Raw genomic sequence first — 26,118 nt, 5'->3', positions numbered from 1 at the left:
TAGAAGCCCCACATTTCAGTGGCTTACCACTATAGAAACGTCTCACTCATGCAAACTTGCAAAAGTTGCTTCTGATCAGCAAGCAAGCAGCTCCCCTCTAAATTGTGAATCAGGGACCCAGTCTACCTTGATTTTGTAGCTCTGACATTTTTAACATGTGGCTTTCAAAATCGCTATGCTTTTCTACACTAGAAAGAGAAAGAACAAGGAATATCATCTATGTGGGGGTGCTGAGGTTAAGAGCCAGGCCTGGAATCGGTGAGAATCACTTTTGTGTATATTGCATTGGCTAGAATTCAGTTATGTGGTCACACCTAATGGCCAGAGAGAATGTGACATGACAACTAGCTTCACAGTTAAAAGAAGAGGATAAAGTTTTTTGATGAGCAGCCAGCCAGTCTCTACCATTACGATTTTACTCAAATACCCCTTCTCAATGAAGCCTTCTCTGATCACCCTTTACAAAACTGCAGCCACCCTCCAGCTCCACTCAATATTCCCTTTCTTCCAGCTTCATTTTTTCCCTCTGTAGCACTTACCGCTTTGCCACAATCGATATTTTTCACTTCTTTATCTTGTTTATTGTCTGGAATGTAAGCTTCATCAGGGCAAAGATTGTTACCTACAGTCACCGCCATATCATTGGACACTAGTAGACCTTTGAAAGGTGTTTTGTTGCATTGTAACCATACGTTTACCTTGCCTAGAAGTAGTCTCATCTGGTGGCACATTTACTCATAGATTAGCATTTTGACTCTAATTGTCTTTCCCAAAAAAATTTGTCAAGGAAGCTTGTCAGAAGAAAGAAATAGAGCTGTCAACTGGCTCATCAAAAAGCTCAATTTCACATAGTCCTCCTGATACATGCTTTATATGAGTCCTCCTCATACGTGCTTCATAAATACTTTTATGTATATAAGTATGTTGGCTTAGGCAAAATTCTGAGATAGAGATAGCAGTTCAGTATCCAGAGTCTCCCTTTTAAACAGAAAAAAGGCAAAACTTTTTATATTTTCTCTATCATTTGTTGAATACCATTAGTGAAAGCAGCAGGCTAAAACTGGAGTTTCTGAAAGCAAATTTAATCCAAACAACCACAATATGAAGTGTTTATTGTCCCCATTTTAAGATGAGGAAATTGAGGCCTATAGAGGTTAAGTAACTTGCCCAGGTTCACACACTCAACTAATAACTTTCAGGGCTTAGGTTTGAACTTTTTTTTTTTTCCTTTCAGGAACTCTCACTGCTAAGCTCCATGATTTCCCTTCTCATTCTTCACATCTACCCACAAGTTGCTAATGTTCTCCTTAATATAGAGGAGTAAATTCCTGAGGAACCTTGATATGTTATGCCGCTCAGTTGCACTTCATTTTTATAAAGAACAAACTAGGCAAAATGAATGAATGTCTGATTGTGTGACTTGTGTACTAACCAGATTTGGGAGGTATGTTGGTTTAAAAATCGAGTCGAGGGCTTCCCTGGTGGCGCAGTGGTTGGGAGTCCGCCTGCCGATGCGGGGGACGCGGGTTCGTGCCCCGGTCTGGGGGGATCCCACATGCTGCGGAGCGGCTGGGCCCGTGAGCCATGGCCGCTGGGCCTGCGCGCCCGGAGCCTGTGCTCCGCAACGGGAGAGGCCCCAACAGTGAGAGGCCCGCCTAACGCCCACACACACACAAAAAAATGGAGTCGATGCCTGGGTTCTGATGCTAACAGTGCCCTCTAGACAGTATGACTCGGAGAAGTTACTATGTGTGCCTAAGCATGAAGTTTTTTTTTCCTTAAGAGACACCTTTATATTTGAATCTTTCTAGAGTTTCTCAAATTATAAGACACTCACTTGTTTTATTTTGCGCAAAACAACAAAGTACTGTCTGGGAAAGACATATTGGCATAATCTCAGTTTGTGCTTATTTTGGTGGCTTGTAGCAGTCACTTGATACAGGAAGAAAACAAGTTTAACAGAAGTAGTGATTAACTTTGGTGATATGACATCACAATTTCATGAGTTGAATGCCATTGTAAACAAACTCCGGAAAGATTATTTTAAAAGCCACTCAGTAAGTGGTTGCCTCGTGTAGCTCATGGACATATGGCGCAGAGAAAAGAAAAACTGTCTTTACATAACATAAAACTGTCTTCTGTACGTAAATGTGTGTTTGTGGCTTGGAATAAAATTTCCAGTAGAACATTACACGTGGCTTCAGCAGTACTGTACCTCAAGCCACATGGGTGTAAGTGAAGATGACACTGTTTAGAAAACTGAATTAGAATCTAACTCAAAAAGTGCATCCATCAGAATGACAGATCCAGTGTTGAAGATGCGTGTGAAGAATGTTGCCACAATTGTTGTATAAACTGTGAATGGGGAAGTGTGATCTTTCTAATGTTATATAATTTTAAATTAGTGGTCTTTCTAATGTAATATGTTATATGATTTTAAATTAGCATGCACCATCAAATTATTGAATTAAGCATTATATGTAGATGGGTGATGATTTGATCTACGTTTTCCAAAGTTTCTATGTTACATTTGATCAGAAACTTAGGAACTTCTCATTTGGAAAATAGGATAGAGAGTCACGTTAGACTTGGATATATATGGTATATAAATCTCTGGGCTTCAATTTCTTCATTGGGAATATTAGGGAGACAATACACATGATGTATTGAGTGTTAAAAGAGATTCAAATGTGAAAATACCTAGCATTTGGCCTGAAACACTAGGTAGACCCTCCTCTTCTAAAATCATGTCACGTGATTTGGCAGTCTTTACCTCTTACCGTAAGAGCAGCCCCACGGAAAATGTTCATTTAGAATTAATGTTAAATTCATTGAATTTAGCAACACATCGGTAACTCTTCCTTTCTGAGTATGCAAATCTCTCCCCATCATAATATGTGCTTCCTTCAATTGCATTAAGAGCATTTATAATGTAAATGGCTACAGAGCCAATATTTCAAACAGAAGCCATTCTTTAAAAAAAAAAAAAGTAGCTAAATGTATTGAAATGCCTCTAAAAGTAAAATATTTAGCACTTAATTGCAGATGGGTGATGTTAAATATCCCATTCATTATTATTACTACCACATGCCTGAATAAATCCTACCGTAAGCATTAAGCGAGTAGGTAAACAAAGAAATAACACTTCATGTGATGAATGCCAATATAAAGCACGTTTAAACTGTTCTGTCAAGAGACAAGCCTGGAAATGCAAACTGCGTTCCTTAGCTTTTCTGCAGTCATCTGAATACATAAATTCAAATTGCAGCTTTTAAAACTTCAAACCAAGGCTTTTGAAATTTCAGAAAACACATGCACTTGAAAGAGCAGATTATAACAGGGTCCCAGTGGGATTTGGGCGCCATCTTTTTTTATATTTCAAAGTATAAAAAACCTAGACAAGAAATGACTACCAAATGTTTTCATATTTAAAAAGAAGATGCTGTACTCTTTAAGAAATTAAATCATCAACAAAAAGTTTTCTACAAACATTGTGTGAAAAGAAAGATTATAGCGAATAGCTTAGCCAAAGCTTTTACTTTTTAAGTGATGATTTATTCTATCTGGGAGTTAAGACTTTTCCAAATTAGTATACAGTTAATATCCATAAAATCATATGCAAGTCACTGCCTTTCAAACTGATGCTGAAGGTTAATTAGAAAACATACTTAATTATTTATAGTGCACAGATGAGTCCCAGATACTCTCAGTGTCCAAATACACTGTAAACGTAGAAAATTTAGCAGATTTATGCTGGAAAGATAGTAATTCTACACAAATTAATTTATTGATTTAATGGAATCCCTACCAAAGTCCCCAGTGAGATTTATTTTGTAATTTGACCAAGTGATACTTCGTGGTACATAAATTAGAATAGCTAAGGTAAGAGAGGGGTTTAACCTACCAGGAATTACACATACTTTCAAGCTGCAATGGTTGAAGTAGTGTATTGCTGTCACAAAAATCTGTGGTATATCTGCAAAAAGAACCTTATTGCATGTAAAACACAAAATATAATGAAGAAATCACCACAAATCAATAGAGAATAGATTGTGCTGGGAAAAAAATACCAATTTCTGAAAAACCCTTCAAGGTCAGAAACTCAACTATATAAATTTAAAATGGATTAAGCAGTTTTTTAAATATTTATTTATTTATTTATTTATGGCTGCATTGGGTCTTCGTTGCTGCACACGGGCTTTTTCTAGTTGCAGCGAGAGGGGGCTACTCTTCGTTGTGGTGCGCGGGCTTGTCATTGTGGTGGCTTCTCTTGTTGCAGAGCACAGACTCCAGGCGTGCAGGCTTCAGTCGTTGCAGCACGTGGGCTCAGCAGTTTCGGCACGTGGGCTCTAGAGCACAGGCTCAGTAGTTGTGGCGCACAGGCTTAGTTGCTCTGCGGCATGTGGGATCCTCCTGGACCAGGGATGGAACCCATGCCCCTGCATTGGCAGGTGGATTCTTAACCACTGCACCACTAGGGGAGTACCCAGTTAGGTTTTTTGGTTTGGTTGGTTTTTGTTTTTTTTAATGAACATATAAGGATCCAGAATAAAGGCAAATATCTGAACAATTGTGGGGTGGTCACAGTTTTCAGAGTAGTATCAATGAAAGAAATAGCAAAGAAATTGAAAAAATTTTATTTAGAAAGAAGAAAAAATATTTTTAAAGAAGGTAAAAGGGAAGCTATAAAAATAGTCTCAATAAATATATTTTTAAGGTAATGTGAAAAGAGCCCTTACAAACAAATAAGAAAACAGTGAGGCAAAATGGGCAACAGACACAGCAGACGACTGACAGTAGAAACAAATGACAAATATACACATGTATACAAAATTGTTTAATTTTTCTATTAATATGAAATGTAAAAAAAACCATGACAAACTATTTTTCTTTTATCAAGTATATAAATTTTAATGCTCGGTAGTGATAAATCTGTTGACTTTCATATTTTATAACTTTTTTTAATTTATACTTTATAATTGTTGGTGGAAGTGTATATGTATTCTTAGTACCAGCATTGCAAAGAAATTTAGCAAAGTGTATCTAAATTCTTAGTATTCTCATTGTTAGTGTTTCTTCCTTATTCTATGGAAATTAGCAGATAGATGAGCCAAAGCACATAAACAAATGTATTTGTTATAGGGTTATTTATTATAATGAAAAATTGGAACCAAACTAAATGCGAAGTAACAGAACAATGGTAAAATATGGTGTACTTATATATGGCTTATTACTCAGATCTTAAAAATCAATTTTTCAAATAATAAATAATGACCTAAGGAAATACAGTAGCATATTAAATGACTAGGTATACAATGTTTGTATAGAGTTTGATCCCAATTAAATATATAAATCTTAATTACAATGAATAAGTATATCTCCACTCTTATTCTTGGCTGGATATTTTTGAAAGGAAAAATATGCAGGTAATTAATTTGAGATATGTTTGAAGTGGAGGTAGAGGTATTTGCTTTTAGAGTTTTATTCTAGGTTTGGAATTTTTCTGTTTTTGGTTTGATATTATTCTTTCCTGCTCGTCAAGCTTTTATTTGTTTGGTTTTGGATTTTTTTCTTCCCTGAAATTATCAGTTTCTAGATGAAGGTTGAGAAAAGTCTTACCCATCTGTCTAGGTTTTACAAGTGTAGCTGGATTTTAACACGGTTTTACTTAACTGAGATGAGGAAGATTGATAGAAATAAGATCGCTCTCAGTATATGGGACACCATGCAAGACGATCTAGAGTCAAATACTAAAGGAGACAAAGATCTGCAAAGAGAGTAGAACAGAGAGAAAGATGAGGTAGACTGACAAATACCCTTGAAACCTAGACCCAAGGATTTGAACTGGCGTAGAACTGCTAAACGAATAAAAGATGTATATAGTGGGATTGTTCCTCTTCCGGAATTGCTTCTCAGTCCAGAGTCTGAGGAAAAACGGTGCTATCCCACATTCTAAAGCAAGCTGCCAGCAGTTGAGACCAGCCACTTCCCCCTAAGGTTTGCTGAGAAGTAGCAGTAGTATTATGTCTACTGTCAGTGATTTCCAGCCTCCTCGGTACCCCCTGTCCAGATCAATGTTAAGAGGACTCAGGTGAGATGGGGTAGTTAGCTTTGTGGGGAGTGCCGTGTCTATGGTGGGGGTGGCTACCCACCTTACATCACCCCTTACATCTCTCTGAAGTCAAAGGTGGGGGCTTCAGGATAATCACTAAGAAAACAGTACGAAGGCTGCAGGAAGGGGAAACCGTGTTCTCCTTCAGCTGAATATTTGTTGAGCTGAAGAACTCCTTCACAGATCTGTGTAGCCTTTGCAGGGGCCAGAGGAACACCCGAGGCATTCCTTTGCTTTCCATGTCAAAGAGGGAGGGTGGGGGACGGGCAGGAGCCACAGGTTACCTGTACATAGGAAATCAATGAATGACTGTGAAATGGGCTTTTTCTTCTTTTTTTTTTTTTCAATTTAAATAAGCAGGTGGGAGAATTGTCTATCATTAACCTAGAAGTGAAGAAAGAATGGACTCAGAAGATGCCAAATGTGAAGTGTGCATTATTAGTTCAAATGCTAGTTGACTATGTTTTATCCTCCAGCTCATTGCTGATGACTCTGAATTCCATATTTCCAGACCTCCTCTCTCCCCTGAGCTGAAGGTCTCTCTATTTTTGAAACTAGTAATTTCCCTTAAATATCTGATACAATTAAATGTACTCTCAGCTGGAGTAAATACTGTCTGTTCAGCCAGATAAGGTGGGGTCACGCCTAGACCAGGTGTAATAGGTTGAACAGGTGAAGAGCACAGACTCTGGACCTAGATGACCCAGGACTGAATGCTGGATTGACCACTTATTAGCTCTTTGATCTTGGGGAGAATACTAAGCCTCATTTTCTTTCATCTGTAGATGAGGAAAGACAAGTACCCATCTCACAATAGTAATGTGACAACTTGGTACTCGATTCAGTGGCTGCGTATAGAAAGTGCTTAATAATTGTTAGCTACTAATGCTAATCTCTCTCCTTTTATCCACAAGTCCCGTTGAATCTCCTACATTTTAAACATCCTGTCTTTTCCTATTCCCTGGCTACATCTTCATGATCTGGACCTTCATTACTTTATCACCTTGCCTATCACCTTGGTCTCAATTGTCTCATAGTTGATTCTGAAGCTGAAGCCAGCCTCTGTACCCTGACAGTGAAGTAAATCTCAGAGACAGGGTTTTGGGTGAAGTAGAAAAGAATAGCTTTATTGCTTTGCCAGGAGGCCACAGTGGGCTAATGTCCTCACAACTGTGTGTCCCAACTCGGGGCAGGGGTGGGGGTTGTGAGGAGTGATACAGTCAAGGGGGCGGGGTTGCTGATAAGGAGCAGGGTGCCTGCAGAGCCTGCGTTCCTTCGATCCAAGAGATCTTCTGGGGTCAGGTGATGATGGGCCAACTGTGCCTTTCTCTGGAATGAAGAGTGCTTCATCAAGTAGTTAACATCTTCCATTTGGTGGGGGTTTTAGTTCTGCAGAAGAGCTCAAAGATATTGTTATATGTATCCCTTGAGGGGCAGTCAGGACCCTGCCCCCAAGGCTGCACTGTTGTTTCTTGACTGCTCCTCCTTTGTCTCTGATTAGCAGCCATTTGAACCTGCCCTTTAGAACTCAGGGCTCTCGTCATACTTCCCTTGCCCACATCCATTCTCCACAGAGTAGCCAGAGTGAGTGGATGAAATAAATGTTTCTCTACTCAAAAAATTGGAGTATTTCATCACCTAGAGGTTAAAGCAAAACACTCTAGCCACTTCATAACCCTGCCTCAAGCCACTTCACCGGCTTCCTCTTTTGACCCTTCCTCCCTAAATCTCAAATACTTCAATAACCATTAATGTCAACATGAGACATTGATGTAGGCATCCTTACTTTACAAAAAGAGCCAAAGTATTTGTTTTTGGCAAAACCTCATATGATCATACACTAGTTCCCATGGAAATTAATGCCAAACCTTTAATGACTCTATTAACAGAAAATAAGCTCAAGCATCAGGCAGATGATGCCGATGATAATATTCATTCATAATTATAAACTAAAGGTAACTGTAAACTGTCACTACATTATGAATCTTTATTTTTTTAAACCTGAAACAACCGGCAATTTGGTAGCAGCCAAAAGAACCTAAGTCATTACATCAGTGATGGGAGGCTGTGCAAACTAACCAAATTTCCTTCTAAGTGGCACATTTTATCACATTAATATCACTGAAATCCGGATTGCTTTTACAATTTCTGCTGGCCAGGACACATGTGATTTAGAAGAAAATCCAAGAAGCAGTAGTAGAGCCCTGTTAAGAAGTGCTGCATTGCCAATACTCTCGATATCACAGAAGATGACCTTGGGTAGGGAAAGAGACAGACATCAGTTACTTTAAAGGGAAAAGTGCTATAGGAGACTCAGACTCTAAATATGAGGAAGTTTTAAGAATGCCACACCAATTTTTTCACTTGTATTTTACTATTTATGCATCTTCAAGAGGAACATAAGACAAAAATATACATAAACCTAAAAGAACAATTTCTTAATAAAATAAAACCTCTAAGTAATAAGTGTCATCATGTAATCAGCACCGTTGCCCACTCCAACTCACATCCTGGTAGTACTTACAATGGTACTATAATGACTTGCAACTGAAGGTGTCTTTCATTTGATGGAATACTGTAGTGCACGTTGGTGAGTAAATTAGATCATGTTTTAGAATGAATATTGCAAAGAATGAGAAAGTTTCTTTTAAAACAGGAACACAAGATTGAAAAGAATGAAGGCAGAATTCATTCATTCACGCAACACTTATTTATTTAGCATCTATTCTGTGCCAGGCATTGTTTCAGGAGAAAAGGTAACAGTAGTAAATAAAACAGACAAAATCTTTGCCCTCAGAGAGCTTAATTTCTTGTGTGTGAGATAGACAATATACAAAATAACCAAATTATAGTATATGTTAGTTTTAAGAACTAAAGAGAAAGATAAACCAGGGAGAAAGAACAGAAAGTGGAGGGGAGAGTTGTGATTTTAAGTAGGGTCATCAAGAAAGACCTGCAGGAGGTGAGAGAACCAGCCGCGTTTGATTTGTGAGGGAAGGTCATTCTAGGCAGAAAAAAACAGCAAGTACAAAAGCTTAGAAGTGGGGATGCATCTAGTGTATTTCAGGAGCACAGCAAGTGGGTCTCAAGAAGGATAAGAGGAAGGGAGAGTAGATGGAAATGAGGTCAGAGAAGTAAAGAGAAAGGGTATCAGCAGATTTTATAGATCAGTGCTTTTTAATAGAAAAATAAGGTGAGCCTTGTATGTAATTTTAAATTTTCTAATTGCCACATTTAAGAAAGAGTAGAAACAGGTGAAATGAATATATTTTATTTAACCCAGTATATTAAAAATATTATGTTGACTTGTACATGATATTAAATATACTAATGACATGTTTTATTTTATTGAATTTTTGAATTTTATTTATTTTTTATACAGTAGGTTATTAGTCATCCATTTTATACATATTAGTGTATATATGTCAATCCCAGTCTCCCAATTCATCACACCACCATGACCCAGCCCACCACTTCCTCCCTTGGTGTCCATATGTTTGTTCTCCACATCTGTATCTCAATTGCCCTGCAAACTGGTTCATCTGTACCATTTTTCTAGGTTCCACATACATGCGTTAATATACGATATTTGTTTTTCTCTTTCTGACTTACTTCACTCTCTATGACAGTCTCTAGATTCATCCACGTCTCTACAGTGACCCAATTTCGTTCCTTCTTATGGCTGAGTAATATTCCATTGTATATATGTACCACATCTTCTTTATCCAGTCGTCTGTCAGTGGGCATTCAGGTTGCTCCCATGACCTGGCTGTTGTAAACAGTGCTGCAGTGAACATTGGGGTGCATGTGTCCTTTTGAATTATGGTTTTCTCTGGGTATATGCCCAGGAGTGGCATTGCTGGGTCATATAGTAATTCTATTTTTAGTTTTTTAAGGAACCTCCATACTGTTCTCCATAGTGGCTGTATCAATTTACATTCCCACCAACAGGGCAAGAGGGTTCCCTTTTCTCCACACCCTCTCCAGCATTTGTTGTTTGTAGATTTTCTGATGATGCCCATTCTAACTGGTGTGAGGTGATACCTAATTGTAGTTTTGATTTGCATTTCTCTAATAATTAGTGATGTTGAGCAGCTTTTCATGTGCTTCTTGGCCATCTGTATGTCTTCTTTGGAGAAACGACTATTTAGGTCTTCTGCACATTTTTGGATTGGGTTGTTTGTTTTTTTAATATTGAGCTGCTTGAGCTGTTGATATGTTTTAGAGATTAAACCTTTGGCCATTGATTCATTTGCAAATATTTTCTCCCATTCTGAGGGTTATCTTTTCCTCTTGTTTGTAGTTTCCTTTGCTTTGCAAAAGCTTTTAAGTTTCATTAGGTCCCATTTGTTTATTTCTGGTTTTATTTCCATTACTCTAGGAGGTGGATCAGAAGAGATCTTGCTGTGATTTATGTCAAAGAGTGTTCTTCCCACGTTTTCCTCTAAGAGTTTTATAGTGTCTGGTCTTACATTTAGGTCTCTAATCCATTTTGAGTTTATTTTTGTGTATGGTGTTAGGGAGTGTTCTAATTTCCTTCTTTTACATGTAGCTGTCCAGTTTTCCCAACACCACTTATTGAAGACACTGTCTTTTCTGATTGTATATCCCTGCCTCTGTTGTCATAGATTAGTTGACCATAGGTGTGTGGGTTTATCTCTGGGCTTTCTATCCTGATCCATTGATCTATGTTTCTGTTTTTGTGCCAGTACCATATTGTCTTGATTACTGCAGTTTTGTGCTATAGTCTGAAGTCAGGGAGTCTGATTCTTCCAGCTCCGTTTTTTTTCCCTCAAGACTGCTTTGGCTATTCGGGGTCTTTTGTGTCTCCATACAAATTTTAAGATTTTTTGTTCTAGTTCTGTAAAAAATGCCATTGGTAATTTGATAGGGATTGCGTTGAATAAGTAGATTGCTTTGGCTAGTAGAGTCATTTTCACAATATTGATTCTTCCAATCTAAGAACATGGTATACTCTCCAACTGTTTGTATCATCTTTAATTTTTTTCATCATTGTCTTATAGTTTTCTGCATACAGGTCTTTTGTCTCCCTAGATATGTTTATTCCTAGGTATTTTATTCTTTTTGTTGCAATGGTAAATGAGAACGTTTCCTTAATTTCTCTTTCAGGTTTTTCATCATTAGTGTATAGGAATGCAAGAGACTTCTGTGCATTAATTTTCTATCCTGCAACTTTACCAAATTCATTGATTAGCTCTAGTAGTTTTCTAGTGGCATCTTTCAGATTCTATATGTACAGTGTCATGTCATCTACAAACAGTGACAGTTTTACTTCTTCTTTTCCAATTTGTATTCTTTTATTTCTTTTTCTTCTCTGATTGCCATGGCTAGGACTTCCAAAACTATGCTGAATAATATTGATGAGAGTGGGCATCCTTGTCTTGTTCCTGATCTTAGGGGAAATGCTTTCAGTTTTTCACCATTGAGAATGATGTTTGCTGTGGGTTTCTCGTATATGGCCTTTATTATATTGAGGTAGGTTCTCTCTATGCCCACTTTCTGGAGAGTTTTTATCATAAATGGGTGTTGAATTTTGTTAAAAGCTTTTTCTACATCTATTGAGATGATCATATGGTTTTTATTCTTCAGTTTGTTAATATGGTGTATCACATTGATTGATTTGCATATATTGTAGAATCCTTGCATCCCTGGGATAAATCCCACTTGATCATGGTGTATGATCCTTTTAATGTGCTGTTGGATTCTGTTTGCTAGTATTCTGTTGAGGATTTTTGCATCTATATTCATCAGTGATATTGGTCTGTAATTTTCTTTTTTTGTAGTATCTTTGTCTGTTTTTTGTATCACGGTGATGGTGGCCTCATAGAATGAGCTTGGGAGTGTTCTTTCCTCCACAATTTTTTGGAAGACTTTGAGAAGGATGGGTGTTAGCTCTTTTCTAAATGTTTGATAGAATTCACCTGTGAAGCCATCTGATGCTGGACTTTTGTTGGAAGATTTTTAATCACAGTTCAATTTTATTACTTGTGATCGGTCTGTTCATATTTTCTGTTTCTTTCTGGTTCAGTCTTGAAGGTTATACCTTTCTAAAAATTTGTCCATTTCCTCCAGGTTGTCCATTTTATTGGCATCGAGTTGCTTATAGTAGTCTCTTAGGATGCTTTGTATTTCTGTGGTGTCCTTTGTAACTTCTCCTTTTTCATTTCTAATTTTTCTGATATTAGTCCTCTCCCTCTTTTTCTTGATGAGTCTGGCTAATGGTTTATCAATTTTGTTTATGTTCTCAAATAAACAGCTTTTAGTTTTATGAATCTTTGCTATCGTTTCCTTTGTTTCTATTTCATTTATTTCTGCTCTTTATGATTTCTTTCCTTCTGCTAACTTTGGGTTTTGTTTATTCTTCTTTCTCTAGTTCCTTTAGTTGTAAGGTTAGATTGTTCATTTGAGATTTTTCTTGTTTCTTGAGTGAGGTAGGCTTGTATAGCTGTGAACTTCCATCTTAGAACTGCATTTGCTGCATCCCATAGGTTTTGGATCGTAGTGTTTTCATTGTCATTTGTCTGTAGGTATTTTTTGATTTCCTCTTTGGTTTCTTCAGTGATCTCTTGGTTATTTAGTAACGTATTGTTTAGCCTCCATGTGTTTGTGTCTTTTACGTTTCTTTCCCTGTAATTGATTTCTAATCTCATAGCGTTGTGGTCAGAAAAGATGCTGGATATGATTTCAGTTTTCTTAAATTTACTGAGGCTTGATTTGTCACCCAGGATGTGATCTATCCTGGAGAATGTTCTGTGTGCACTTGAGAAGAAAGTGTAATCTGCTGTTTTTGGATGGAATGTCCTATAAATATCAATTAAATCTATCCGGTCTGTTGTGTCATTTAAAGCTTGTGTTTCCTTATTAATTTTCTGTTTGGATGATCTGTCCATTGGTGTAAGTGAGGTGTTAAAGTCCCCCACTATTATTGTGTTACTGTCCATTTCCTCTCTTATAGCTGTTGGCAGTTGCCTTACATGTTTAGGTGCTCCTGTGTTGGGTGCATATATATTTATAATTGTTATATCTTCTTCTTGGATTGATCCCTTGATCATTATGTAGTGTCCTTCCTTGTCTCTTGTAACATTCTTTATTTTAAATCTATTTTATCTGATATGAGTATTGCTCCTCCAGCTTTGTTTTAATTTCCATTTGCATGGAATACCTTTTTCCATCCCCTCACTTTCAGTCTGTATGTGTCCCTAGGTCTGAAGTGGGTCTCTTATAGAAAGCATATATATGGGTCTTGTATTTGTATCCATTCAGCGAGCCTGTGTCTTTTGGCTGGAGCATTTAATCCATTCACATTTAAGGTAATTATTGATATGTTTGTTCCTGTTACCATTTTCTTAATTGTTTTGGGTTTGTTTTTGTAGGTCCTTTTCTTCTCTTGTGGTTCCCACTTAGAGAAGTTCCTTTAGCAATTGTTGTAGAGCTGGTTTGGTGGTGCTGAATTCTCTTAGCTTTTGCTTATCTGTAAAGCTTTTGATTTCTCCATGGAATCTGAATGAGATCCTTGCCGGGTAGAGTAATCTTGGTTGTAGGTTCTTCCCTTTCATCACTTTAAATATGTCATGCCACTCCCTTCTGGCATGTAGAGTTTCTGCTGAGAAATCAGCTGTTAACCTTATGGGAGTTCCCTTGTGTGTTATTTGTCATTTTTCCCTTGCTGCTTTCAATAATTTTTCTTTGTCTTTAATTTTTGCCAATTTGATTACTCTGTGTCTCCGCACGTTTCTCCTTGGGTTTATCCTGTGTGGGACTCACTCTGCTTCCTGGACTTGGGTGGCTATTTCCTTTCCCATGTGGGACATTTTCAACTGTAATCTCTTCAAGTGTTTTCTCAGGTCCTTTCTCTCTCTCTTCTCCTTCTGGGACCCCTATAATGCCAATGTTGTTGCTTTTAATGTTGTTCCAGAGGTCTGTTAGGCTGTCTTCATTTCTTTTCGTTCATTTTTGTTTATTCTGTTCTGCAGCAGTGAATTCTACCATTCTGTCTTCCAGGTCACTTATCTGTTCTTCTTCCTCAGTTATTCTGCTATTGATTCCTTCTAGTGTAGTTTTCATTTCAGTTAGTGTATTATTCATCTCTGTTTGTTTGTTCCTTAATTCACCTAGGTCTTTGTTGCAGATTTCTTGCATCTTCTTGATCTTTGCCTCCATTCTTTTTCCGAGATCCTGGATCATCTTCACTATCATTATTCTGAATTCTTTTTCTGGAAGGTTGCCTATCTCCACTTCATTTGGTTGTTTTTCTGAGGTTTTATCTTGTTCCTTCATCTGGTACATAGCCCTCTGCCTTTTCATCTTGTCTGTCTTTCTGTGAATGTCTATATTTTTTTTTTTTTACAGTAGGTACTTGTTGGTTATCTGTTTTAAATACAGCGGTGTGTACATGTCAGTCCCGAACTCCCAATCTACCCCTCCTCCCCACCCTTCCCCCTGGAATAGTTTTATGTTTTATAGCAGTTTTAGGTTCACAGCAAAACTGAGTAGAAGGTACAGAGATGATTTTTTTTTGTACTAAGTCTTTGAAATCTGGTGTGCATTTTACACTTACAGCCCACACCAGATCCCCTTAACATCATTTCAAGTGTTCAGTAGCCACATGCGAAGGTGTCTAGTATATTGAACAGAGCAAATCTAGACCCTCATAGGGAGCTGTAATGACTTTGGCTTTTTATGTGAATGAATTGGGAAGCAGTAGAAGAGTTTTGAGTGCAACAGTGATATAACATGACTTGAGTTTTCACAGGAGCCCATATATGACTTGGGTTTTTATAGGATCTACTGTTTTGAGAATAGACAGAGAAGAGAATGTCTTCTCATGTGCCTCAGGTAGACTTTGGAGAAGCTCCCAGCAAAGAACTTAACTGAGGATAGACCAGTACAAATCCAATAACCAGATATGGTTTGGAGAATTAGTGTAACTGTAGTTCTCTCAATGCCCTATCTTTGCACAGGTTGTGAATAATATCTCTTTTCATGCTTCAAAACCTAGGTAGACCATTATCTTCTCTGGGACATCTCCTATGCCCTGCCCCAGAAATAACTTATGCTCTACAATATTCTGTCGTAGTCCTAGATTTACATGCTTCTTTCCTCTCATGGACTGTGAGATTCTCGAGGCAAGGTACATAATACATTTATCTTTGATCCTAATGCCCAGTTGAGTCACTGGAAGTAAATGAGCCCTCAATGAATATGTGTTAAGTTGAAGCAAAAAAAAAAAAAAATTAGCCTAACAGCCCCCAAATGGAAACGACTCAAATGTCCACCAACAGAGATATATTATATATTTATACAATATAGTACTATACAGGGAGGAAGATAACTACACACAACCTGAATGATGATTGTAAACATTATATTGAATGAAAGACTATATGATTCCATATACATAACATTCATACAGGCAGAGTAATCAAAGTTGACTGGTTACTGTACACTTGGAGGTAGTGACTGCAAGGGTCAAGAGCGGGCCTCTGAGCTTCTGATAACATTCTATTCCTTTTCTGGTTATTTGGTGTATCCATTTTTTAAAACTATATTGAGCTGTATAGTTATATGTGTGCTTTCCTATATGTATATTATACTTCAATTAAAAACTTACATACCAGAGGTAGATAGTTCCCAAAAGACAACAAAACAAAAAAATGTAAATTATTTTAAGCACAGCTCATTTTGCTCAGCTGTGTTATGATTCAATATGTAAGAATAAATTTATGGCTAATTGAGTAACATACAGTGTATGTGTTTTTATAATTAAAAACTTCCACTAGTACAACATATGTTAAGTATTTTAAATCAGTTTCCCTCTTTTCTCCAAAAGGATTATGAGTCATAATTTGGAAAACATTTTAACATGCAGTAATTTAGTGTTTTCATCTAATTATCTTGTTTTTACTTTTACCTTACAATTTTCCATAAAGATATATATATATATATATATATATATTTATATTTATTTATTTATTTATTTATTTTTGGCTGTGTTGGGTCTTCGTTGCTGCACGTGGGATTTCTCTAGTTGCGGCAAGCGGGGGCTACTACTCTTTGTTGTGGTGCATGGGCTTCTCATTACGGTGGCTTCTCTTGTTGCAGAGCACGGGCTGTAGGGCACACTTCAGTAGTTGTGGCACATGGGCTCAGTTGTGGTGCACGGGCTTAGTTACTCTGTGGCATGTGGGATCTTCCTGGACCAGGGCTCAAACCCATGTCCCCTGCATTGGCAGGCAGATTCTCAACCACTGCGCCACCAGGGAAGCCCCATAAAGATGTATTTTATTTAAACATTTTAAAACATGCAACTTCATTTTAGATACTTACTCTAGTGAAGTTGTTCTCAACCAGGGGCAGTTTTGCCCCCCAGGTGATACTTGACTATGCCTCAAGACATTTTTGGTTGTCAAAACTGGGGGAATGCTACTGGCATACAGTGGGGAAAGGCCAAGGATACTGCTAAACTTCCTGCCATGCCCAGAACAGCCCACTCACAACTAAGGGTTATTTAATCCTAAATGTCAGTAGTGCTGAGGTTGAGAAACACTGCTCTAGTTTAATAACATAATGTTGGAATTTTAAAATTAGAGTTTTTTTCTTGACCAATTTTAATCTCACCTTTTAGAGATTTTTGAGGTATTGAAATTGCTCTGTGAATAAATTTTCTTTAAAAATATTATATTGTTAACATCTTAAAAATGGCTTATTTTATTGAAAGTGCAATTTTTTAAAGTTTTCCTAAATAAAAAAAGAAAGTTTGAGAAATATGTTGTGGATAACAATTTTATTCTTCTTTCTCCAGGCTAGAAGAACAAAAGGATATCTTGTCAGAATTTCAAAGAGATGTAAATGAATTTGTTTTATGGTTGGAAGAAGCAGATAACATTACTAGTATTCCACTTGAACCTGAAAATGAGCAGCAACTGAAAGAAAAACTTGAGGAAGTCAAGGTAATTTTATTTTCTAAAATCTCCCAGGGCCTACTTGTATTAAGAGTTTATGAATCTAGGGGCAGTTCCCATGAGGCCCAGTTGTTAGGACTCTGCGCTTTCACTACCGTGGCCTGGGTTCAAGCCCTGGTTAGGGAATTAAGATGCCACAAGCCACATGGCGGGGCGAAAAAAAAAAAAAAAAAGAGTATATGAATCTATTTTTTTAATGTATTTAATCATTGATTTCCTGTCCATTAGGATACTGATAGTTCCTTACTAGTTTTTCTCACAACTTTATTTTGTCTTAGCCCAGTGAGTATGTATTTTTTAAAAAGTGTGTATGTGATATATATGTGTGTGTGCTTGTGTGTGTAAAATACATGGTGATACTTTTTAAACCAAGGTAAAATTAATTTTAGACTTAATGGAGAATTCCACAGCTCCAAATAATTTCAAAAACTGAGGAGAATCTTTATAGAAATGAATGCCATTTCTTAGGGAATATCTTAATTGCCAAATCAGTCTCAGTACTTCAGCCTTTAATTAAAGGCATTCGATTTGCCTGAAGCAGTGTTTTGTTTTGGTTTGTTTTGTCTGTGGTGTTGGGGAGGTGATGTTGGCTCACTTTCCATACTGGTTTAATAGACTTCCAGTTTATTCAAGTGGTTTTTCATGCCTACCTACTGTGCTGTCTGCTTAATACTGATTACCTCTCCTGGCTGACTGAGATGCCTTTTTTTTTTTTTTGGCAGTATCTCAAAATTCAAAAGTTTTATTACTCATCTATTAATTCTATTACATTTATTTATTCAGTTTTATTGTTTTAAAATATATAAAAATAAATGGAGAAATTTATACCTATCTTATCTATGCACCAGTCCCCACCCAGACTGAGATGCTTTGATTGTGCAGATGGGTGAACCTTCATGGTTTTAGTTTTGGGAAACAAACCCTTTTGGATCTGTTTTACTTTAGTTCTTGAAGGGAAGGTAAAAGGGAAAGGGAAGTTAACATTTAATCATCCCCTATTTTATACTAAGTATTAGATGTATTTACATCTGCTCTTTTATTTAATCTTATCAGGCTTTGAAAATGGTTGTTATTGTCCTCATTTTACGAGGTCACACAATCAAAGGGAAATGGAACTGCTTCTTTATCATTGATTCGGTTGGTCTGCACATGCAAATTAGACTTCATGTCAACTACTTATTTCTGTGAAATAAAAAATGTGTACCTGAACAGAGGATAAAGTATGAAAAGAAAAATATTGCTTAGTTCAATAAACAAATATTGAGCACTTACTATATGTCAGATAATGCACTAGGTATTTGAGAGTCAAAAAATAAAACGCTTTTGATCCATAGTTCATTTGAAGATGGTTATGCCATGGAAAAATAAACTCAGTCTGTTCTTGAAAATTCATCTTTCCTAAATGTATTGAGTGTTATATATAGCAATCTAATTGATAATTCATTTAAGAGACATGTTTAGTGGTGTTCACTTTTTAAGAAATATGCATTGATTTCCTTTTTTCCTTAGTCTAGATCAGCACTGTCCAATAGAACTTTGTGTCGTGATGGCTATGTTGTACATTATCAGTTTTAGTAGCCACTAGCCGTATGTGCCTTTTGAGGACTTGAAAGGTAGCTGATGTGACTGAGGAATTGAGTTTTTAATTTTAAGGACTTAATTAATTTAAATTTGAATAGCCTCATGTGGCAAGTGGTACCGTACTGAACAGTGCAGCTATAGATGACACAAATAAATAAAAGACAGTTAATAAAACTATGGTAGTTTTGTAGGTCGTGGGAAAGGGCACTTTTAATGTGATGTTAAATGAGAAAGAGAAATTCAGGGATGTGGAGGTGTCAAAATTAAGGGTTCTTGAATGAACCCGGCCAAGTTTGAATCACACCTCTGTTGCTTGCTTCTTTTGTGTCCTTGGACCTGCTATTTAACCTCTCTGTCTCAGTTTCATTCTATGTAAGGTGAAGATAATAGGATATACCTCAGAATTATTATATAGAAGTTAACTGAGATAATATGTGTGAAGAGCTTAGCACAGTGCCTGGTACCTGGTATGTTCTCAAAGTTAGTTATCTCTTAATATGGTAATGCAGTTTCTTACTCAGTGGTATGTTATAGTATGGAGACCTAATACCTGAGAGGATGATTAAATTTGTCCAGATTGTTCTATTTCTGAGAGGTGTGTTTTTACACTCTTGACACTGTTTGGGGTATTGTTTTAGAGCTCATCATACTACATAACATTTTTCTCTTGAAAAAAAAATCTCTGAGGCATAAGATATTCTGATCCTTTCTAGGATGGGCTGATTTACTTGGGAGTGGGCGTTTTAGTCCACCAAGCTCTGTGCTCTGTAGAAAACTTGGTATTTGAGGAACCACTGGGCCTCCAGTCTTGCTTCATTTTGATACACTAATCAATAGAGGCAAAGACAAAGTAGTTGGCATTGTGCTGTAATTCATTTTAAACGTTGTTGCATTTGTCTGTTTCAGTTACTGGCAGAAGAGTTGCCCCTGCGCCAGGGAATTCTAAAACAATTAAATGAAACTGGAGGAACAGTGCTTGTAAGTGCTCCCATAAGCCCAGAAGAGCAAGATAAACTTGAAAATAAGCTCAAGCAGACAAATCTTCAGTGGATAAAGGTTAGACATTGACCATCTGTCCTGTCACATGTGTTAAATGTTGCAAGCATTTGTTTTGTTTCATGGTGCTTAATTGGTGGGGGTGGGGGAGAGGGGCTGGTTTTGTGGCTTGTTATTTGTGTTATATACATATTTTTAAACTTGACCATTTGATTTGGCTGTATGATTTGTTGTGGATGGAAGGAATGGTGATGGTGAACGGCGATACGTTAATGACCAAATGCCAAGATATACACCACTATTACTTTATATGAATTATTCTAAAGAATTAGACTGGAAAATGGATGAAGCGATTAATTTAGTGTTCAGGTATATACTGACAATATTAAAGCAAGATGGAGGTGGTCTAGCTCAACAAGTATCATAAATCAAAATTGCTTATCCTTACCTATAATATAGACTTAATCAGTGATTGATTAATGTGTGATAAACTTCTCCAAAAGGTGTTTTATTTATTTATTACTATTTATTTATTTACTTACTTGTGAGTCTTCATCTTTCTAACTTGGATACTTTTTAAATCTAATATTTTAAAATGCTTATCAAAGTAATGCATACTTATTCTTTAAAACCAAGTAGTGCGTATGAATATATAATGAAAAGCAACATCAGTTGATCCATCACTATTTATCGAAAGGCAGTCTTCTTCCCACTGTACTGCTGTGGCAACTTTATCATAAATCAAGTGAACATATATGTATGACTCTGTTCTGGATTCTCTATTCACTTCCATTTGATTATCACTGTCCTTCAACTAGTACCACACTGGCTTTATAACAATCATCTTTCAACAGCTTTATTGAGATATAATTTATATACCATACAATTCACCCATTTTAAAGTGTACAAATCAATGGTTTTGGTATATTTACTTTTTAAATTGTGGTAAAATATATATAACATAAAATCTGTCATTTTAACCATTTTAAGTGTATAATTCACTGTCCTTTATTATATCCACAATGTGAAACCATTACCATTGTCTATTGCTAAAACATTTTCATTACCCCAAACAGAAATTCTGTAACCATTAAGTAATAACTCCCCATATCCCTACCCATGACACCCCCAAAAAGTAACCTCTAATCTACTTTCTGTCTCTATGAATTTGCCTATTCTAGATATTTCATATAAGTGGACTCACACTACCTTTGTCCCTTTGTGTCTGGATTATTTTTTTTAGCGTAAGGTTTTAAAGTTTCACCCATGTTGTAGCAGGTATCAGAACTTCATTCCTTTTTATGATTGAACAAGATTATACTGTGTATGTGTGTATATATTCAATATATATACAAATGTGTATGTGTATATATACATGCATGTATACATACAATGTATATATGTATACATACCTATATATACATATAATATATACATACATACATACATGTATGTGTGTGTGTGTGTGTGTGTGTGTATATATACACATACACACAAACCCAACATACTTGTTTTATAAAAAAAATTGGGGATCTGGTAGTGTAAATCCTCCAACCTTATTCTTCTTAGACCAGAGTGTTTTTTTGCTATTTTTGGTTCTTTGGTTTACCAAATAAATTTTAGAACCAACTTGTCATTTTTTACGAAAACCTGCCAGGATATTGATTTGAATTGTGTTGAATTTATAGATCAATTAACTTTTTACAATATTGAGTAATCTAATCCGTGAAAATGTTACATCCCTTCATTTATTTAGGTCTTCTTGAACGCCTTTTTAGAAATATTTGCAGTTTTCAATCCAAAGGGCCTGCACATGTTTTATTAGATTTAATCTCAGATATTAGATATTTTGATCCCTTTATAAATGGGATTCATTTCAAATTTTATTTTCTTTTTGTTGCTGGTATATAAAAATAGATTTTTTTTTTTTTACATTAAGCACACATCCAGTGTCCTCGCCAAATTCACTTACTAATATTAATGGTTTGTAAAACATTTTGTATTATTTTGATGTACACAATCGTGTCATCAAATAGAGGAAGTTTCTCTCTTTTCAATCCTTATGATTTTAATTGTTTTTGCATAAACTAGGACCCCTAAAACAGTGTTTAATAGAAGTGGTGATAATGGGTAGCCTTGGTTCATTCCCTGTTTCAGGTGGAAAGCTTTCAGTAATTGATCATTAAGTACGATGTTTCTTGTAGGACGTTTTATAGAGCCTCTTAATCAGATTAAGGAATTTTTCCTTGTTCCGTTTCTCAAGTTTTTATTATGAATATGCGTTGAACATATTCATATACTTTCTCTGCATTTATTAAAATGATTCTATGATTTTTCTCCTCTGAATGTGATAAACTACAGCCATTGTTTTTGGAATGTGAAACTACTCTGGGATTCCAGAAATAAATTCTATTGGTCATGGTGTCTTGTACTTTTTATGGATTGCTAGATTCAGTTTTCTCATATGCTGTTTATGGTTTTTATCTTTGTTCATGACAGGAAATGGTCTGTAATTTTTTTTTAATCCTTCTCGAGTGTTAATAGTATTCTTAGACTAGTCTTATAAAACAAGTTGAGAGGTGCTCTCTTTCTTTGTTCTGAAATAAATTGGTGAAGACTGGTATCATTTCTTCCTGAGATGTTGGGAAGGATTCAGTTGTAAAGTCATCAGTGCATAGGGTATTATGTTTTGTTTTGCTCTGTTATTGTTGGGTTTTTTTGGTGAGAAAGTTTTTGATAATTGATCCATTTTTAAAATAGATACAGGGATGGTTAAATTTTTATTTCTTTGTGTGTCAGCTTTTTTGTGTCTTTCAAGGACTTTGTCCATTTCCATGCTATTTTCCCTTTTGGGGCTGTAGACTTTGTTCATACAGCTAGTGATCCTTTATATATTTATATTTAAGAATGAGAAAATAGAAAGACTGCAAGCTGTGAGTACCTGGATGGGTCTTGTAACTGGGATATTTTACTCTATGTGCTAAGGTAGAGCGCTGAGTCTCTTGTTGAAAGAGAACTTCAAAGTCTGTAATGCAGTGGGCTTTATTCTGAGGTATTCATACCAACTGCTGAGATTCCTTCCAGACACCAGGTTCAGTTTCTTTAGGTAAGAACTACACTTATTGTTTTGATTTATGTTTATTTTTGCCTGTAGGTATGTGCTAAGGGAAGACCATTCATTATGTGGTAGTTCTTATATTGACACAAATCTTCATCTACAAACTTTCAGTACCCCAATTTTACATGCTTCTTATTCCCAAATACCATGGCATCTTTAATCCAAATGCTCTCCAGGTTTTGCCAAGTTCAGATGGCCCTGTACCTAAGGCTTCTTCTCTCTTACTTTATATGTCCTCATATGTACTTTCTCCATATGTGCTTTTGACCTTCCAAGGATGTTTTGAAACCTCGCATCCACTTTTGACTACAGTTCTACTACCTTATTGAGCATATTTAATACCTGTTAACTTTCTTCTATTCACAATATAAAGCAAATTGTAATCCTTTAAACCAGGAGCAAAGTTCATGCCAAGAAAATATTGTAGAACTGTAATTTTCATGTAATGTAAAATGGCTTCTTTCAAAAATGGCACAGTTGCCTCTAAGGAATTGCTTGTTATTCATCAATACTCAACTAAATTGAGAGGTGTGAACAGGTTATACTGAGAGAAGTTCCCGTATGTCGATGATTTGAAAATAAAATAATAGAGACTTAATTTTGAATTGTCAGGATATTCATTATATTTTTAAATTGACGATGCTGAAGTTCTTGTAACGGATCTTTTACATGACTGATAAAATATTTATGAACTGAGTACCAATTATATGGCATTAAATTCAAAATGTGTGTTTTGATCTCTATAATTCAAGCAACTAGGTATTTGCGAAAAAATCTTTTATTTTTATCTATCAACACTATTGAAATTTTTTGAGTTAATTTTTTTCCTACTGAAAAATGTAAAGTTTCTTCCTTTAATAATTTCAAAATAGCCACGTAAACATATAGACACTTGCATCTGGAGGGAATGTATTTTCCTAGCAATTAAATTTTGTAGCCACCTAACAATACAAATAAAATCATTCCTCATAGGAAGAGAACAAGGAGGAAAGATGCCCCAAAATATTCCACAATATCTCAGTACATCTTGATATTACAAAAAGGAACACAAAAATTATAATTGTAGGAAATGTGAGAGAACTCTCAAAAACATACAGTAGCAGCTTTGTGAATAGTGAAACGTGAGTCAAGCTTTTATCTTTTCGGCAACAGAATAAAAAGTCAGTTTTTTATGATAGAAAGTTAAAACTAAGACCGTGAGTACCATCTTGTGTAGACTTACATTACTATATCACTCATAATATCTGTCTTATCCCAAAATTATAATTTTCATACTATATCTTTGCCACCAAATGTCATAGAAGTTGGAATGTTATTCACTAGTCATATTAAAAATTACTTTTCCCTTCTCAATCCCTATGCCACCCTATCCCTCTTGGTTTAAATTTAAGAATAGAAAATGAATGATTAGTGCCAGATTTATGTCATTACACAAGTCAACAGCTTAAAAAGAATAAGATGGTCAAGATGATCAGGAGACAGTCTTGACCATCGTTAAACCTCAGATTCTCAGTCATTAGAAGAATTCCCTGTATTCTCCAGCACACTCCTTCTTCTAAAGGCTAGAGTGAGTGTTGTAATTGTAACTAGTAGGTCACGGTTGCTGGGGTACAAACATGCCAATTCCTTAACAGTTAGTATCTTTAAAACTGTCCTACTATCACAGTATCTGGTGGCAGGTGCCTTTCTCCACAGCTAACTCTAATATGTTGTACCCTGTATATTTAGCCAACTTACCAATTACTTTGGCACGTTTATGTTTTATTACTGAAGAGAGAAAACAGCGATGGGAGGTAATATAGCTATTCCTTTAAGGGAGTGGTGGACTCTATAATGGGTTTGTTGCAAAACTGTGTTAACTTGCCGTGGCCTGGGTAGCATCTCTTTAGAGCAGAGATGGAAAATGTTGCTTTGAAGCTGAATATAGGTCTTGGTTTAAATTGTAACTTCCTCCGGATAAGGATCATGAAGTGATATCCTCATTTTTGCCTAATACATATTTTGAGCTTTACAGTCTAACAATAATATCCTTAAGATCTACAAAATGGGAATGTTATTAAAGCTAGCCTCTGTGTTGTTCTCTAAGTGTCTCACACATGATCTTCATACACATGTCTGATTCTGTGTTGATTTCAATATTTATCACTCATCAGATTTCTTTGTATGTTCTCTGAACTTTGTGTGCGTGTATGCGTGTGTGTAAGGAGTTCTCCCTCCCTTCCAACCTCTCCCCATCACTATTACCCTGTTCCTTTTTTCTCTGTTTTATATGTCTTTGCCTATGAATTGATATCTTTCTATTGTCTACCATGAATCTACTTTCCTAAATTCATATATGTCAGGTTTTTCTCTGCCTGGGTAGATATGCAGCACATTGTCTCCTACTCTCTCTTTCTTTGACTCTACCTTTTAACCCTTCTTTCATCTTCTCCTGTCCTTGTCACTTTGTGTCCCCTTTCTTCATTGTTCTTTTGGTGTGTTACGTGTAGGTATTTTTTCAACTACTCATTATTTAGAACCAAAATATGTTTTATCAGCCTTAATTTTTGAATCATCTTATAAGCTTCCTATACTTGGTTGAAGAGGTGGAAAGATGGAACATTTATTTTGTAGACTCATAGGATTATTCAGATGGAAGGAGCCTAACGAAACCCAGTTACTTTCACATCTTCTAGATTAGAACACTGAGTCCTAGAAAGGTTATGTGACTTCTTTGAGAACACATTATTTAAATGTAAAGGTTATTCCAAATTAAATGTTTTTTTTTTAACTTTTCAGTGAGGCTCAAGTGGTTTTTCTGTGGATAATATGGTAGAAAGAAAGAAAAAACATTGTTTCCCACGTCATTCCAATGCTCATTTGAAGGAAAAAATTGAGATTTCTTGTCATTTAAAGAAACCATATGAGTGTTTTTGCTTTGCTTTTTACCCTTTTTGGAAAACTGGATGCTATGTTGTCAAATTATTTTCCAGAACCTTCTTCAGTGGGGACCATTTGTAATTGTGTAATTGTAGAATACAGGAACATGTTTATGTTTCAGAATTAGTTATATGTCTACTATTTTTGATGTTAAATAACTTAACAGGTAGTATATATTATACGTTCCTATTAGTCACAATAAATAAATTTTGTTTTATTGAATATATTTAAAATTTTTCCTCATATTTTGCCATTTATTTGTAAATAGTAAATTACTATTTTAATTTGTTAAGGCCTAGGCATTATTAAATAGTGCATATAAAGACTTAAAATATTTTACAAACACAAATAAGAAATTTTGCTGGAAGGCGAATTTCAGTTAAGTGCACCTTAACAAAAAAATATGATCC

At 35.9% G+C, this 26,118-nt stretch overlaps 1 protein-coding gene across 1 annotated transcript in view; it reads left to right on the top strand.

Moving 5' to 3' along the window:
* DMD (dystrophin) overlaps window positions 1-26,118 on the top strand; it is a 2,035,184-nt gene that overhangs the window by 1,190,486 nt on the left and 818,580 nt on the right. Inside the window, exons 46-47 of the mRNA XM_065901098.1 lie at window positions 16,935-17,082; window positions 19,582-19,731. Coding sequence (XP_065757170.1) covers window positions 16,935-17,082; window positions 19,582-19,731 — 298 coding nt within the window. The remainder of the gene's footprint in view (window positions 1-16,934; window positions 17,083-19,581; window positions 19,732-26,118) is intronic.

Source organism: Phocoena phocoena, chromosome X (genome assembly GCF_963924675.1).
Source record: "Phocoena phocoena chromosome X, mPhoPho1.1, whole genome shotgun sequence".
In the NCBI taxonomy this organism is placed as follows: Eukaryota; Metazoa; Chordata; class Mammalia; order Artiodactyla; family Phocoenidae; genus Phocoena; species Phocoena phocoena.
This window is presented reverse-complemented; position numbering and strand designations above follow the sequence as displayed.